General features: G+C 57.7%; 1 protein-coding gene across 2 annotated transcripts in view; it reads left to right on the top strand.

Annotated features, from left to right (window-relative positions):
- The window catches only part of ESPN (espin), a 78,467-nt gene that overhangs the window by 12,981 nt on the left and 49,146 nt on the right, over window positions 1-16,340 (top strand). For both annotated transcript variants that reach the window (XM_073316602.2, XM_073316603.2), the window contains exon 3: window positions 16,129-16,315. In XM_073316602.2, the coding sequence (XP_073172703.1) occupies window positions 16,129-16,315 (187 nt within the window). The remainder of the gene's footprint in view (window positions 1-16,128; window positions 16,316-16,340) is intronic.

A 16,340-nucleotide genomic window follows, 5' to 3' on the forward strand; every position in this document is an offset into this window, starting at 1 on the left:
ACTCTGTTTGTACAAACAAAGGAAAGGGCCAAAATATTTTTCTCTTTTAAATGAACAACAAAATGTGGTTTTAATGTTTCCACCCCACGAATTGGCTATTACAGCTGGAGAGCTTGAAGTTAAGATCAAGAGGGAATTTACCCTGATTGCTTTCCCATAAGCAGCAGCCTTTCCTTTGTGTATATTTTATATCCTTAATGTAAAATCTTAACCAATTATTGTAGTAACCATGGCAATTGCTCTCAGACGCCGTCACTGCTTTGGGACCAATGTGTGTTCAGGCAAAAACTTTAACAGGACCCTCTCCTGGTGCAGCCACTGCCTGCAAAGTCTTATGCAACATGTGTGTGCACCTTTCCTTGGCTGCCCTGGACTAGCGGCCTGCGGATCAGGTTCATCCTGCAATCCACTGATCTGAGAGCAGCGCAGCAGCAGCTGCTGCTAATGCGTTGACCTGAATATTCCCTGAATTCCAGCTATAGTCAGCTCCCCTGGGGGCCGGAAATGGGGTCAGCGTGCAAACGTATCGGATTTTCACAACTGAATGAGTAGTGTCCTGACTATGCCCATGCTACTGTGGGAGCACCAGAACGAGCATGACTTGCACAAATGCACCCCGTGCCCTTTACGTTTACATACTGTCTCCAGCACAGGGAATCAGACCCTTCCCAGCAGATTAACCCATACAGGTAAATACAAGTAAACTAAGTGGATTACAGTGTCTCAGGCTGCTGGCAGTGCAGAGCTCGCTGTGCAGCTTCTAGGCGAAACACCTGAGCCCAGACAGGCGAGGGAGCACACTAGGAGGCTGCACGCATGGTGCCCTAGTTAGGGACGGGGCAAGGCAACGCAGATGAGCTGGAAAGAGTCAGGGGCTCCACTGGGGCAGGGAGGTTGTTCCAGACCAAACTCACAAACTACAAATGGGAAGCTCGGCAGTGGAATCATTGACTGTCCATGTAGTAAGACTCCCAGCAAAATCCATGCAGGTGATATGGCAAAACCCCAGTTATCAGTGGGAAAAGACTTCACAGTCACCCCCCCCAACTCACTCAACAGAAGAAGGGTCCCGGAGTTTTGCTAAGTAGGCTCTTAATTAAGCATTTCTTGGTCACAGCCCTTTTACATTTAATTTTATGCTTCTCCTGCAGTTACTTTTGCTGTGAGCACCTGCCGCCTTTAGTTAAGAAATCCCATCAATTATTTACTGCTGTGCTCACAGTACTTCCTGCCAACTGCCCGATGGGAGGCTCCATTACAAGCCTTGAAATTCTACCTCTGGGAGCCGCAACACCAGCTAACGGGCAGGCTGCAGCGTTACAGTTCAAATGGGGAGGAACGACAGTGTGTTTGTATCTGTATTGCAGACAAAAGCTGTGCTGAAAGACCAGGAAAGGCTGCAAAGTCAAGCACCCAGAAGCTAGGAAATGCCAGAATTAAGGCTCCTTTTTGCACCTGAGGAAATCAGTAACTGGTAGTAGTAGAAGGTTTTTATCTTCTCTGTGGACTAGTCACGAGAGGGCAATGAGCCGCACCATTTGCCAGGCAGCAGGGGAACGTTGGGCCTCAGGAATCCTGGATACCATTCCATGTTCTGGACAGGAGTGTTCTCTAGTGGCTACAGACCCTTTTGCCCCCTCATTCCCCCCCCCCCCACACAGACACTCAGACACACCCTGCCCCCTGCCCCCTCCAGTTTGTTCCTGTTACCCACCACCTGGCTTTACCCCTGCCCCCACCTTCTGCATTCACATCAGATTACTTCCTCCTTCTCCGCCATGCTGCCTGAGCTTTTGTGAACTGATTTTCTGAGCTCAGAACCTGGCCAAATTTGGTGGATTTTTACAGGGACAGGAGCCTTCCTGAACACAGAATAATAGCCCATGCTCACCCCCTGCCCTGCTGCTTTTCAAGGGCCTGCTCTGGAACGTGAAGCTCCTCAACAAAACAGCTGTAAAAATTTTTTTAACCTTGACCAAACAAACCATATTTTTCCTTTATTTCGTTTTTCATAGAAGTGCAGGACTGGCAGGGACCTCGAGAGGTCATCTAGTCCAGTCCCCTGCACTCAAGGCAGAGCATGGACATGGCTGAACTGATTTTGCTGAAATTTACCCCAAAGAAACAGCTTGAGGCAGATGCCTGGTCTGGAAAATTTCAGCCCAAATGGTTATAGCGTGACAAAGTCATAAGCAACTGCAAACAGGCACTTCTAATGGAAAGTGCTGGGCAACCTAACTACGCTAACAGAACGCTAGGAACCATCAGGAAGAGGACAGATAAGATGACAGTAAATATCCTAATGCCACTATATAAACCCACGGCACACCCACACCTTGAATACTGCACCCAGGGCTGGTCACCCCATCTCAAAAAAGATATATTGAAATTGGGAAAAGCACAGAGAAGGGCCCACAGATGACTGAGGGTCTGGAACAGCTTCAGCAGGAGGAGAGATTAATATGACTGGAACTGTTCAGCTTGGAAAAGAGACGACTGGGGGAGGAGATGACAGAGGGCTGTAAAATCACGACTGCTGTAGAGAAAGTGAATGGGGAAGTGTTAGTTACCCCTTCACGTAACACAGGGGTCACCCATTGAGATTAATAGGCAGCAGGTTTAAAATAAACATCAGGGAGTGCTACTTCACAATGCACAGTCAGCCTCTGGCCAGGGAATGTTGTGAAAGTATACACAAAAGTATAACTTGGTTCAACAATGAGCTAGATAAGTCCATGGAGGATAGGTCCTCCAATGGCTATTAGCCGAGATGGTCAGGTACGCAACCCCACGTGCTGGGTGCCCCTGAGGCTACCCTACACCGTATGTCGGCAGAATGTATGTGGCTCAGCGGGGTGAATAAATCACCCCCCTGAGTGATGTAAGTTACACCGACACAAGTGCTTGTGTGGACAGAGCTTCTCCCAGCAACACAGCTATCTCTGCTTGTTGGGGCTGGATTCATTAAGTCGACGGGAGAGCGGCTGATAGTTCAGAGAAGCACCCAGGCTCTGGGACGTTCTTCTGAATGACTCTTTACGGTGTGCCAATTGCTAGCACGAGTGTGTGGGACTCCCCGCCCCTCTGAGTGTCTGTTGCACCAGCCAAGCCACAGGACAATAGCTGGTGGGGGTGGGTCTGGCTTTTCAGATCTCATTCGCCTGGGTTGAGTGAGATGCTCAGGGGGGATGGGCATGAGCCAGCAGGCTGCTGGGCCAGCCCAGAAATGCTGGTTTCATGCTCTTTGCTCCCAGAAAGCCAATCCCTTGGGCTTCTGCAGGCTGAGCTACCAGGAGAGACTCCATTGCTGGGATGCTGGTGCCACCTTTCCCTCTACCTCCTGGCACAAGGGGAAGCATTCCCAACAAGCACTCCCTGGCCCTCCGAGCAATGGCTCGTTTCCAGAATGTGGCATACGTCTGAGCTCAGGTGCCAGAGTTCCTGGGTACAAGGTGGACCTGCTGGCCTGTCTGGCCTCACCTGGTGGCATGGGTGCCAATGAGCGGTCTGCCCCTTGTATTTCTAAAGGATCCTTCACTATGGGCACCTGCTGCTAAGTACCAATCTGACACATTGAACCCCGAAATGAACTATAGCTTCCAGCTGCCAGACTGTGGCGCTCAGAGCAGGACCAGGCCAATCCCGCCCTCTCTACTGAGTTATTTCTGCACTGGGGAGACTGTATTCTAGGGCTGCTTATTGCAGCAAACAGTGAGACGTAAAGACCCCTAGGTTTGCTTTTGGAGACATTAGCCAGCTCCCGCCTACATGCTGTCCCCAAGCTGGGGCCAGCCTGAAGAATGCATTAAACTTTAACGATTAAATGAATTTAACTAGTATTATTAGCAACAGTAATTTAAGTTATTAATAGGCTGCTGCACTCCCGCCGCTACCAGGTTAGTTCCGTTAAGTCTCAGGACGTTGGATGGAGCTCTCTTGGTTCGGGCCTCCTAAGCCTGCCCCTAATCTGCACACTTTAAACCCGCTCCCTGCCACAGGCTCAAGCTGCAGGCTTTGTCTCGTTAATTCTTAATCAGCTTGGCTAGTGGCCATCGCTGGGAACAAGTGGCTGGTTTCCATCCCGCATTGTTTGCTGTGATCACTATGGTAACCGGCAGAGCGAACCTGTAGAAAGCTAACCTGGATGGAGGGCCAGGGCTGGCTCTCCTTCGCCCATGTGCCCCTGTGGTCTGGGAGTGGGCGGGGAAGGGGACACGGCCTACTCCCCTGGCAGAGGATAAGCCCTGATTATTTGTAGGAGAATCTGGTGCAATCCTCTGCCCCTCCCCTCCTTTAACTCTGCTCCCTGCCTCTCCTCAGCTGGGATGCTTCCCCTGCCTCCTGGCTATGTAGCACCTCCCTTGGTTTTGCTCCCCCTTAGCGGCTGCAGACCCCTCTGCTGAGCAGCTCAGATACAGGAGAATCAGGGGAGCAGCCTGAGGCAGGGAGGGATTATCAGCAGCCTGGGTGATGGTAGGACAAGGGTTCGTGGCCTGAGCGAAGGAAGGGAAAGTTCAGGGACAAGCTCTCTGGAGCACAGGAGAGAGGCTGCCCTCTTGTCCTGGGGAGCAGCAGGAGTCCAGCCCTTCCAGGCTTCTTGCAGGCCCTGGCCATGAGCCTGGGCCTGTCCGGGGATCGTGGCCTCAGAGGTTGTCTCAGTGTAGGCCGGAGGCAGTGGGGCAGCCCCCGGCGCTGAGCACATGGCACGTCTCAGCCTGCCACGCTGGGTTGGCGGAGGCAGCCTAGCATGAAAACAGGGAGAGAACGATGCCCACTGGATTCCCTTTGCTCCTGGACACGTGCTTCGCCCCTTGCGGGCGGAAAGAGCTGGAGATCCCTACTAGGGTGAAATTCGCGCCCACGCAGAAGGACAGGACAAACTTGCACCACTTCAGACCTGCTCCAGTGGGAGTGGGGTGATGTCTAGGCCTGGGACCACTCCCCGGAGAGCTGCCTCTTTTGGTGACAGGAAACCCCCACTGCGCTGGCAGCTGCTCCCAAGCACTCCCGTTGAGCTGCAGCAAGGGGAGGCGGGGGGTCTCGAACCGCAGGCTGCAGCGACCCAGCTGATAATGACACTGCCCATTACTGTGTCTGTTCCGGCTCTGAGGCTGCTGCTTGTCTCACTGTCGCCTCCTGGAGCTGGTGCAGAGCAAGCTGTGCTCTGCCTGGGGGTTGGGCAACGCCTGCCCAGTTTTGCCCCCGTGTTTCTTGCAGCCCATAGCCACTTCAGAGCAACTCTAGCTATCGAACCCCCAGCACAACGGAGCAGGTCCCCTAAGCAACGATTTACCGCAGTCTGTTAGCCTGGCAGCAGGCACAGGGCTGTACCTTGTGCAGCAGGCTCCTTCTGCTCGTGCAATGAGGCGATATGGCGTATCTGAATGGCAGCAGGGCCCCTGCTGGGCTGAAGGAGTAGGAGCCCCCAGTGGAGCGTGCTCTGAAATGCCCGGGCGTGATCAGCACTCAGAGCTGTTCATTCACCCATGGGGACAGCGAGTTCCAGGCATTCCTGGGCAGCGCCAGCTCCTCGCAGGGTCATTGGCACATTTCATCCCAGACGTAAAGTTGCCACTTGCAGCAAATGCCGTTTCGGGGTTTCAAAAGGACATTTTACCTTGTTCAAAATGGCAACACTTTGCTTCCGGGGCCCTTCAATTTCCCCAGCAGTCAGTGCAGGGGCACCTTTCACCCAGGGTCTGGGAAGCAGAAGAAAGGCCCGTCCCCATTTGCCAAAACTTGGGTCATAATCCAGCCCATCCCCCAATGTTTTGCTGGAGTTGTTTTTTAGCCTGGAGTCTGTGAAGTGGAGCGCAGGGTTTGTACTTCAGATAACGGCTTGACCCCTTCCGCCTCCCGCTGGGCAGCGCCCGCCGCCAGTCGGAACCGAGCAGTCGAGCCATGTGCGCACAGGGATGTTTCCAAAGCCAGGCTCATGGCCCAGGTTTCTGCACCTGAGCAGTGTTGCACCGTGTACCCTTTCCCAGGTGCCCTTTGCAGAGGCCGCATTCCCCCGAGTCCTTCCCAGCATCTCCACTGAACAGAGCTGCCGGTTCGTTCCTCATGCCCTTCTGGCTCTTGCGCCTGGATTGCTCACATTCTGCCCACGGGAAATGGCAAACCTGAGCACGCTCAGAACCAGCCCCAGCAAATGTGATATTAGCGCTCCAGGGCCAGATTCTGCTGTCACTGCCACCTGTGTAAATCAGGAGTAACCAGGCTGAAGTCAAAGGAATTGCACCAGAGGAAAACCAGCAGGCGGTCAGAGTCAGGCCCTGTGCAGGTTCACTCAACACAGTGACCATGACCCACCCATCTCCCCCAAGAGGTGACAACACCGGGTGCAGCTCTGGATGATGGTGGGTTTAGCACAGACCGTCAGTGCTGCCAGGGTATTAAACAGACCGGGTGTCCCATGGGCAGACCAGAGAGAGCTACAAAACCCAGCAGCTGGTGCGGAGACAATCCGGAGGTCACTGGCATATGGCAAAGCACTTCACTCACACATTCAATTTGCCGATAGGCCCAAATCATAGGCTGCATTAAGCAAAACTGAACCTGCACAGATTAACCCATTCTAGATTACTTGGGAACTGGCAATTATGGATTTAAAATGTGCCCATTCACACGATTAGCAGCTAATCCGGTCAAGTGCCATTAGCCGTGAGTTAATTAACAGATTTAAAATGTTAAAAAACAGAAGAGCACTTAAGTGCTACCCACATGTGGGCCCTTTGCCTGCACATCCATATGCTGCTCTGGAAGCACTGGCCAGGAAGCCTGCGACAGGCGTGGTGGTGGGCACGGGGTGGCAGGAGCTGTTGGCATGCAGAGGCGGCGGTGGGCGTGGGGCAGTGGGCACGGGGTGGCAGTGTGTGGGGGTGGCAGGAGCTGTTGGCATGCAGGGGCGGCGGTGGGCATGGGCAGTGGGCATGGGATGGCAGTGTGTGGGGGTGGCAGGAGCTGTTGGCATGCAGGGGCGGTGGTGGGCATGGGGCAGTGGGCACGGGGTGGCAGTGTGTGGGGTGGCAGGAGCTGTTGGCATGCAGGGGCGGCGGTGGGCATGGGGCAGTGTGTGGGGGTGGCAGGAGCTGTTGGCATGCAGGGGCGGCAGTGGGCGTGGGGCAGTGGGCACGGGGTGGCAGGAGCTGTTGGCATGCAGGGTCGGTGGTGGGCGTGGGGCAGTGGGCACGGGGTGGCAGTGTGTGGGGGTGGCAGGAGCTGTTGGCATGCAGGGTCGGCGGTGGGCGTGGGGCAGTGGGCACGGGGTGGCAGTGTGTGGGGGTGGCAGGAGCTGTTGGCATGCAGGGGCGGCAGTGGGCGTGGGGCAGTGGGCACAGGGTGGCAGTGTGGGGGTGGCAGGAGCTGTTGGCATGCAGGGGCGGCAGTGGGCATGGGGCAGTGGGCACGGGGTGGCAGTGTGTGGGGGTGGCAGGAGCTGTTGGCATGCAGGGGCGGCGGTGGGTGTGGGGCAGTGGGCACGGGGTGGCAGTGTGTGGGGGTGGCAGGAGCTGTTGGCATGCAGGGGCGGCGGTGGGCGTGGGGCAGTGGGCACGGGGTGGCAGTGTGTGGGGGTGGCAGGAGCTGTTGGCATGCAGGGTCGGCGGTGGGCGTGGGGCAGTGGGCACGGGGTGGCAGTGTGTGGGGGTGGCAGGAGCTGTTGGCATGCAGGGTCGGCGTGGGGCAGTGGGCACGGGGTGGCAGTGTGTGGGGTGGCAGGAGCTGTTGGCATGCAGGGGCGGCGGTGGGCGTGGGGCAGTGGGCACGGGGTGGCAGTGTGTGGGGGTGGCAGGAGCTGTTGGCATGCAGGGGCGGCGGTGGGCATGGGGCAGTGGGCACAGGGTGGCAGTGTGTGGGGGTGGCAGGAGCTGTTGGCATGCAGGGTCGGCGGTGGGCGTGGGGCAGTGGGCACGGGGTGGCAGTGTGTGGGGGTGGCAGGAGCTGTTGGCATGCAGGGTCGGCGGTGGGCATGGGGCAGTGGGCACAGGGTGGCAGTGTGTGGGGTGGCAGGAGCTGTTGGCATGCAGGGGCGGCGGTGGGCGTGGGGCAGTGGGCACGGGGTGGCAGTGTGTGGGGTGGCAGGAGCTGTTGGCATGCAGGGGCGGTGGTGGGCGTGGGGCAGTGGGCACGGGGTGGCAGTGTGTGGGGGTGGCAGGAGCTGTTGGCATGCAGGGGCGGCGGTGGGCGTGGGGCAGTGGGCACGGGGTGGCAGTGTGTGGGGGTGGCAGGAGCTGTTGGCATGCAGGGGCGGCGGTGGGCGTGGGGCAGTGGGCACGGGGTGGCAGTGTGTGGGGGTGGCAGGAGCTGTTGGCATGCAGGGGCGGCGGTGGGCGTGGGGCAGTGGGCACGGGGGGAGGGGTGTTGGCGGAACATCCCATCCTGATTGACTGCAAAGGGCTGGTTCCAGCCTCCCTGGAGGTGTCACCGCCTGCCCGCCCAGAGAGGGCACGAGACCCTGCCCCTCCCGCTAGCTCCCCACACATGGAAGCAGTGACTGTGCTCCCCACAGGTCGCCCAAGCCCTGGGTCCAGGGCAGCCGCTGCACCTCAGCTGCAGCCTCAGCCCTTCTCAGAGTTACAGGGATCAATTATTAAGGTGCCTGGGATCTTTTGGATAACAGAGCAGAGTATTTATTGCTCTTCCTTCTTAAAATATTCAACAGGTTTTTATTGAGGGCTCAATGACCCAGCTCCCTGTGGCAAGCCCCAGAGCCAGCGTATTCTGGGGGCTCTGTAGAGCCACTGGCTCCAAGGGCTGGTTTCTAATTGGCAGCCCCCCAGGTGTGTTCCTAGCATGCGTGGCACTTGGGCTGGTCGGAGCTAGCACCAGTCGCTGCATGAAATCCAGCGCCGGCCGGCTAGGAAATGAGTCTGGGTGGTGGCTGCAGATCCCCTTGAGCAGGTCTCCACACCCGGGAAAACACCGTCCCTGCTGGGCAGTGGGGCTGCGGTTGGCAGAGCGCCCTGGATACACGTGCAAGCAGGAGGCACCCCTGTGCAGGGGCCCGGGCTGATCAGGAGGGCGGCTATGGGTGAAGCTTGTGATGCTGCTGCCCGCTGCCTGCCGCGGGTTTATCCTGAGCAGGCCGCGGTCCTCTCTGGAGCTGCTCTCAGCCTGGCATCCGTCCCGACCTGTTCCCTCAAACCCCATGCAGAGCGCATGGCAGTGACCCAGTGACCGGCTGCTTCTCTCTCTGCATCCCCCACTACCTTCAGTGCCACCTCCGGGGCCCAGTTCCCTTCCCACCTGCCACGGCCTACAGGAGACCGTGCACCGACATCACATTCTGGCCTCGTCCCTGGTGTAACGCCCAAGGCCCTAAAATAGACCCCACCAACAAGCAGCGGCTCAGTGGTGACAACTAGGGCTGAAGGGGAAATCACCAAATTCCTATTCCCTGGCTCCCCCAAGCCGTCGCCTCCTGCCCCTCCCTTCCCCCCCCCATACATTGGCCGGTTTTCCTCCTCTTGTGTTGTGTCTCTACCAGCCGCACCGTGGCTTGACAGCCTGCTCAGTAGCAGTGCCAGGCCCCCTCCCTGGCAGGATGGGCTTCGCCTGATCGCTTGTGTGGAGCTTTTACAATCCCAGCCACAGCCCATTTGCCCACCCCCCTGTTGAGACAGGGAAGCAGGCTGGAGTTCTCTGTCCTACAGCGACTTGCTCTGAGTTCCCGGACTTGAGGCAAGGCCTGGGCAGGGAAGCACCGGGCACCGCGGGCTGAGTCATGCTCGGTGCAACTTCACTGAATCCCAGGGATTTACATCGGCGATAGATTTGGCCCAAAGCTCTTTGCTTCTAATGATTGTGCAGAATAAATGTGCCCTTTTGGGGCCAGTCAGTCTATTTGCAAAGTTGCAGCCATGGCTTGTGGCTGCAGCTGGGCGATGGATTCGCACCGCTCTAGTGCTGTCCTGTGGTGCAGGCTGTGAGCGCGTGAGTCTCTGCAGCCTTGGGGCGGGTAACCTGCAGCCATGTGCACTGGAGGGAGGAAGGAAGCCGTAGGAGAGCGCTGAAAAGAAATCCTCAGGAGCAATGGGCTGCAGCTGTGAGTTCAGGTGCAGGGGAGCTGCCAACTGTACGCTTAGCGCGGGTCGATGTGGTGCCGGACCTGGGCATGAGCAAGTGGAGAGAGAAAAGGGGCGGGGGACGGAGGGAGTGGGGCGCCTGGCACCTGAGGACAGCCTGTAGCCCAGCTGAGTGTAGTTACCGCCTAGATACTGTCCCTAGGATTGTTGGCCACCAGTGGTTAGCAGCAGGCTACTAATAGCAGACCCTTGGTAGCCCACTGGTCTCGATTTATCCTGACATCACAGGGCTTTCACTGGGGGAATTTCTTCCTGGTAAAGTGCTGAGCGCTGGGCACCTGCCTTCAGCAGAGCGGCATCCCGTGATCCCTGGGACCCAGGCTGGGTCCATGCAGGCCTGGCCCGTCGGCGTTCCCAGCCCCGACGCAGCGGATAGCAAGCGCGGCTTTCTCGGAGTTGGGCACTGCCCTAGGGAGTTTCACTGGCCCTCTGTGAGTGCTGGGGTAGTTTGAACAGGTCCCCGTGGCTTTCAGGCCGCTGAGCCCAGAGACCGCTCCCTGGGAGAACGGTGTTCAGAATAAGCTCTGGGTGGAGCGAGTGGGGCTGAGCAGAACACCCCTCCATGAGCAGGTTAACTGCTGAGAGAATTGCTGCAGTGTGTGTCGGGAGGGGTCTCCCCCCATTCCTAGCTCAAGGAGGGCACTGCCGCGTGGCAGCTCTGTTCCCGGGCTGTGCTGCCGGCTTGCCACGTAGCCTCGGCCCAGCCGTCCGCTCTGCGTGCCTGTTGGTCCCGCTCTCAGAGGAGGAGGAGAACTGTTCCCGCCACCCCGGCTCCGGGCAGGTGGCGCTGGGGAGACATTCTAGCGCTGGCAGGGAAAATGCCAAGGGTGGCACTGCCCTGCGCTGGGCCTGGGGGCCAGGTGTGCTCAGGGCATGGCCTGGGGAGGGGGCTGGAGTGAAGGAATTCTTTGTGCTTCATTGCACCCCACCCCAGCAATCCTGGTCAATCCCTGTGTCTGCCAGTGGACTCGGGGGCACCGGGCTGTAGGCGAGGGCCTGACTGGGCAGCACCTCCCATGCCCTGGCATTGCTGTGTCCCCACCTGGCATTAGCCCCCAGCAATAACACGTCATGGGATTGGTCAGCTCAGTGCCAGGCTGAACCCGTGGAGTGTGCTGGGGGATGGGCGAGGCCTGAATTTGGACCCGTTTGGATGAGCCCCCTGAGCTGCAGCGGGTGTCCTGCATTCATGGCCGGCTATCCCGAGGGATGCCAGCCATTGTGTGGTGCAACTGCTCCTGGATCCCAGCTGAGCTCACGTCTCAAGAGCCCTTGCTATGGGAGGCTCCCCTCGCTGTGCCAGCTGGCGTAGGGCCTTCCCAGTTGAAGGGGCATTGCTCGCCGCTGCCTAGTGCTTGTGCCCAACGCTGGCATCTCCTTCGCTCCCCTTTCCCAGGGCGAAACTCACAGTTCTAGGCCAGCTGTCAGGGCCTGTCGTACAGCGGGCTGCCCAGCCGTCCGTGGTCTGCGTGATACTGCGCAGTGCAGGGCCCTGCAAAAGCAGCGTGTCTCAAAGTGGAGTCGTACTCCATGCAGCCAATTGCTTCCCCTGGGGAGGGAGAACGGAGACCCGCCACCCTCTCAGCCCCTCCCCCCGCAGTCCGTACTGCAGGCACCGGGAGCGGTGCTGGTGGAAGGAGTGTGGGATCTGGCCCTCATGCCCATGGCCACTGCCACGCTGCCGCTTTGCCCCACTGCACGGCAGGGCTGCACGGGGCTTCGCTGCGACAGGATGGGGCTGGGGGGATCTGCGGGCTCTGAACACCGCCTGCCCATCGGCACTGTCAGGGCCGGGGCACCAATGAGACTGCGTACGGAAGTGCCAGAAGCCTAAAAAATAGCTCATGACCATATTAGCACATCCCCGCGGAGCGTGTCTGAGGCAGGCCCTGCGGAGCCCTGCTCCGAGCCGATCAGCCAGGGACAGTGGCGGCCCTCAAACCGGCCCATTACCGAGCCTGGACACTCAGGGCGGGCTGGCGGGCTTTGCCCCCCTCAGCTCACTCTCTGCTGCACTTCTGGGTCCCAGCTGAAAGGGAACCAGAGCTGTGAGCTGAGGGGGAGCCCACGCTGCCATGGGGGCCTCGCCTTGCACCCAGCCGGAGGAATCCCAGAGCTGAGGCGATTCTGCCAGCTCCTCTCGTTGCTAACACTCGGGTTGGGCGTATTGTTCAAGCCACCAGCCCAAGTAATTACTGTCATGGAGTCCCCGGGCAATGCTCGGGAACTGCTCCCTACGAAGCCAGGCAGGACTCTGGGGAAGCCTCCTCTCTGTGAGCAGCCTGTCTTCAGGACACACAGCTCACACAGCTTCCCCCTTCCTGGGTCTGACCTCGGAGCATTCAGCCTCCTCTGCCCCTCCGTGCGCTTCCCACAGCGAGTCCGCCCCGGCGGGGTCCTGGGGAAGCCAGAGGGTCCTGCCCCCCAACTCCACAGTCAGACAGGACTCTCTGCCAGCCAGTAAAACAGAAGGTTTATTAGACGACAGGAACATGGTCTAAAACAGAGCTTGTAGGTGCAGAGAACAGGACCCCTCAGCTGGGTCCATTTTGGGGGGCAGTGAGCCAGACAACCACGTCTGCCCTTCACTCCATGTCCCCAGCCAGCCCAAACTGAAACTCTCTCCAGCCCCTCCTCCTCTGGGCTTTGTCCCTTTCCCGTCACCTGATTCCTTTGTTCTCCAACCCTTTAGCTCTCACTTTGCAGAGGGGAAGGGCCCAGGCCATCAGTTGCCAGGAAACAGGGTGTTGGCCATTCTCTGTGTCCAGACCCCTGCACACACCTGCCTTCCAGGGCTCTGCAAGGATCATACACCCTTACCCCACCACCTAGATACTTCAGAACTGCCTAGGGGAAACTTAGGCAACCCCACAATATTCAGAGCAAACATTAAGAACAGTCCCGCTTCATCACAATTACATTGCTGGGTGGGTTCTTCATCATCCCAATTATTTCATTACAGCTTCTTCCTCTGCTGTGATGGGCAGGGCCGGCCGCAGTGTCTGTGTTTATTGGACGCCTAATCTGCTTATTTGAAAATACTGCGAAATTGCAGTGTCCAAAAACAGCCGAAGGAACGAGATTAGCCTAAGCACACTTATTAACGGGATGACCTCCTGTGGCGGCTGCTGCATCTGCACGGGGAACAAGGGAAACGCCGAGCGAGAGCAGAGCAGAGGGGTGTTAGCCTTGGGGGCTAACACAGGCGTAATGCACCCCCCCATGGTCACACATGGCGCTCCCTTCTGGAGGACGGCTGGGTGGGGGCAGTGCAGGGGAGGCTGCTCCCCCTGCCTGTGGCATGTGCTCTGCTGTCTGCAACAGGGCCCTCTCAGCCTCTCTGTCCTCCTGGCTCCTGCCTGCCCTGAGCATCTCCAGCGAGCTGCTGCATCCTTCCCTGTGCCCGGCCTGTCTGGGCATCACGTCATGCCAGTCCCCACAGGATCCAAGCGCTCAGCCCCTCACTGGAGATTTATCCTTTCCCCTCCCCGATTCGTGTTCCCCGGGCTCTTGGCCTTATCCTGGCCACTTCTCCTGCTGGGGTGCCTGTGTCCCTATAGGCATCTCCAGCCCACGTGCCCTCTCTGCCAGCACAGCCAAGTGGTGTGGGGCGTGTGCATGTCCAGGCAGCCTGGGGCACGTGCCTGGGAGGTGTTTGGGAATCCCAAAATGTCTGGGAGGATGTGGCATTATTTAACTGGTGTGGAAGCTCTGCACCAACCCCTTCAGTGGCTTCCCCGGCAGAGCAGCGAGCATCCCAACGAACATGTAACAGCCCCTGCCATGGGTCAGCAGGGACTGAACCTAGGGCCTGGACCACTAGAAAGCTCAGCTCTCTTCCACCAGAACTACAGGGGTAAGTCTGGTAGCTGCTGCAGGCTTTTATCCTCCATGCAGACCAGCCCCTAGAGAGGGCAATTAAGTGATGTTGTGTGTGACACAAAGCACCCCTATAGTCACACCCTACACACTATTGTAATGATCTTTGTACGGAATATGCTTTGTGAGGTTTCATTTGAAAACGAATAACTCTGATCATTAATATTTGTGTGTGAGGTATGTACGTGGTGGGTGTAAGGAGTGGTGGCTACATGCTGGAATTATCACTACAGTGCGTTTAAATCAGGCGTGTCAGGAGGAGTTGTCAACAAGGTTGACTAGACAACGGCCTGGTACACTACCGAGCTAGGGCGACACAAGGCAGCTTGTTGACCTAACTCTGAGTGTCTAGACTAAGATTTCGCTCCCGTCGACGTACCCACCCCTTTACACTGATGTAATAACTGCACCTCCACAAGTGGTCAGAGTCAACGTCAATGTAGTTAGGGGGATGCAGTGTCCGTGCAAACCTGCGTCGCTTACGTCAGCCGTGACTGTCGGTCCAAGCGCTCCGGGTGAGGATGCACGCTCTCGACACAAGGAGTGTAATGTGGACACTCAAAAGCCATTTCATTACGGCGGTGGCTCCATGCAGATGTACCTTAGGTTGACACAATTTTGCAGTGTAGTTTTACTTTTCCGAAGAATCCATTTCAAAGATTTACTGGTCGATAAAGATGAGGGGGAAGGGGGCTGGAACTCTAGTGATAAGCTATTGAATCAATGATTGTATCCCATATTACTGTACTACAACAGTGGATAGAGAGAGGTCTTTTCTGAACATTCATGACACGCTGGTGGCTGATATCTTTGGGACTTGTCCATAATGTTGCTCTATGAGGAAAGAGGGTTACTGAATGATATTATGCTTTAAAGTCTGTGGCCAAACAGGGAGAAAGAGGTTCCCTCCCACAGGAGGGAAAGTCACAGCTCTCTACCTGTCTCCTGTGTAAATTAAGCAGGGTGGAATGAAAACAGTGGAAGCTCCATTGACACAGAAATCATACGGGGACAGGAAGCCCACAGAAAGGGAAGAACAGCATGAGGTCATCCTGCCCTTGAAACAAGTCCATTGAACTTTGGAAGACATAAGCCAGGAGAGAAGCCATCCTGGCATCCATCACTAGACAGATACCCTTGCAAGCTGAGAAAGATGGGTCCTTGGACCAAGGGGGCTTAAAGTCTCTGGGAACTGAATGAGAAACCTGCTTAGGCAAAGACTGAACCTTGCTGGATGTGCTTTTGTGTCTTTAGAGGAATGAAGGGCCCCTTAGTTTCTCTGATCTGTCCAAGAGAGGGCTGGCCATTGCAAAGCACACGGTTTGGGGAACATTCGGGATGGGGAGTGTGTTGGAGTCACCTTGTTGGTTGCAACCAAGGCTGGAGGGAGCCAGAAGGGGATGGTGGGACTGTAGCCAGGCTGCTGGGGTCGGAGCTGCTGGCCCAGGGCTGTCTGCTACACAGACACTCAGGGCATGGCAGGGCCTTCCCTAGGGGGATGCGGGTCCCAGGACAAATCAGCCCCCACTGGCTTGGGTGCCCCACTCTGCATTGGCATCAGGGCCCCAGGCGTGGGGCAGCAGCAGATCCCCGGGTGTGCAGGGCCGGCAGCCTGGAGCCCGGGGGTGCTGCAGCCCCACACCCGTCCCCTGCTCCCCTAGTTCCCACACTTATGTCTTCCGGGACCGACTGCACTGGCCCACGGGGCCCCCCAAAGTGCGGGGCCTGGAGCGGTCTCCCCGATTCGCCCTACCCAAGGGACGGTTCTGACTCAGGGTGTGACCTGCACGCTGGTAGGCTGGTTGGGAGTGTCCCAGGCTGGGAGATGCAGTGGCAAAGCATTGTGAGGCACCCAGGGTTACAGGCAAGGGTTGACACAGCCTCTCGCTGGTCCGGACGGCACCTGGAAACCCGTCACAATGTGTCAGACCCCTGGGGCGGTCACCCCATAGCAGGGCGCAGGGCAGCTGAGCCAGTGTGTTGTACCCGGGAGGCTGGGTCATGCCATAACAGGGCAGGAGGCATCTCCCCATCCCTGCTGACAACCGCCTGAGACCCAGGAACCCAGAGCAGTGTTTTCCCCCGGCTGCGTGACTTCGTTTGGGGCGGGGCAAAGGAGATTTAAAGCAACCAGCTCCCCTGCCTGCCTTCTTCTCATTTGCAGCAGTGTCAGTGCCCAGACCAAGAACGGTGCCACTCCCCTCTACCTAGCCTGCCAGGAAGGCCACCTGGAAATCATCCAGTACTTGGTGAAGGACTGCGGGGCAGAGCCCCACGTGCGCGCCAACGACGGCATGACCCCGCTCCATGCGGCTGCTCAGATGGGCCACAACAGCGTCATCGTCTGGCTGGTGAGTCCTTCCTGTGCCAGGCCCC

Source organism: Lepidochelys kempii, chromosome 18 (assembly GCF_965140285.1).
Source record: "Lepidochelys kempii isolate rLepKem1 chromosome 18, rLepKem1.hap1, whole genome shotgun sequence".
NCBI lineage: Eukaryota > Metazoa > Chordata > Testudines > Cheloniidae > Lepidochelys > Lepidochelys kempii.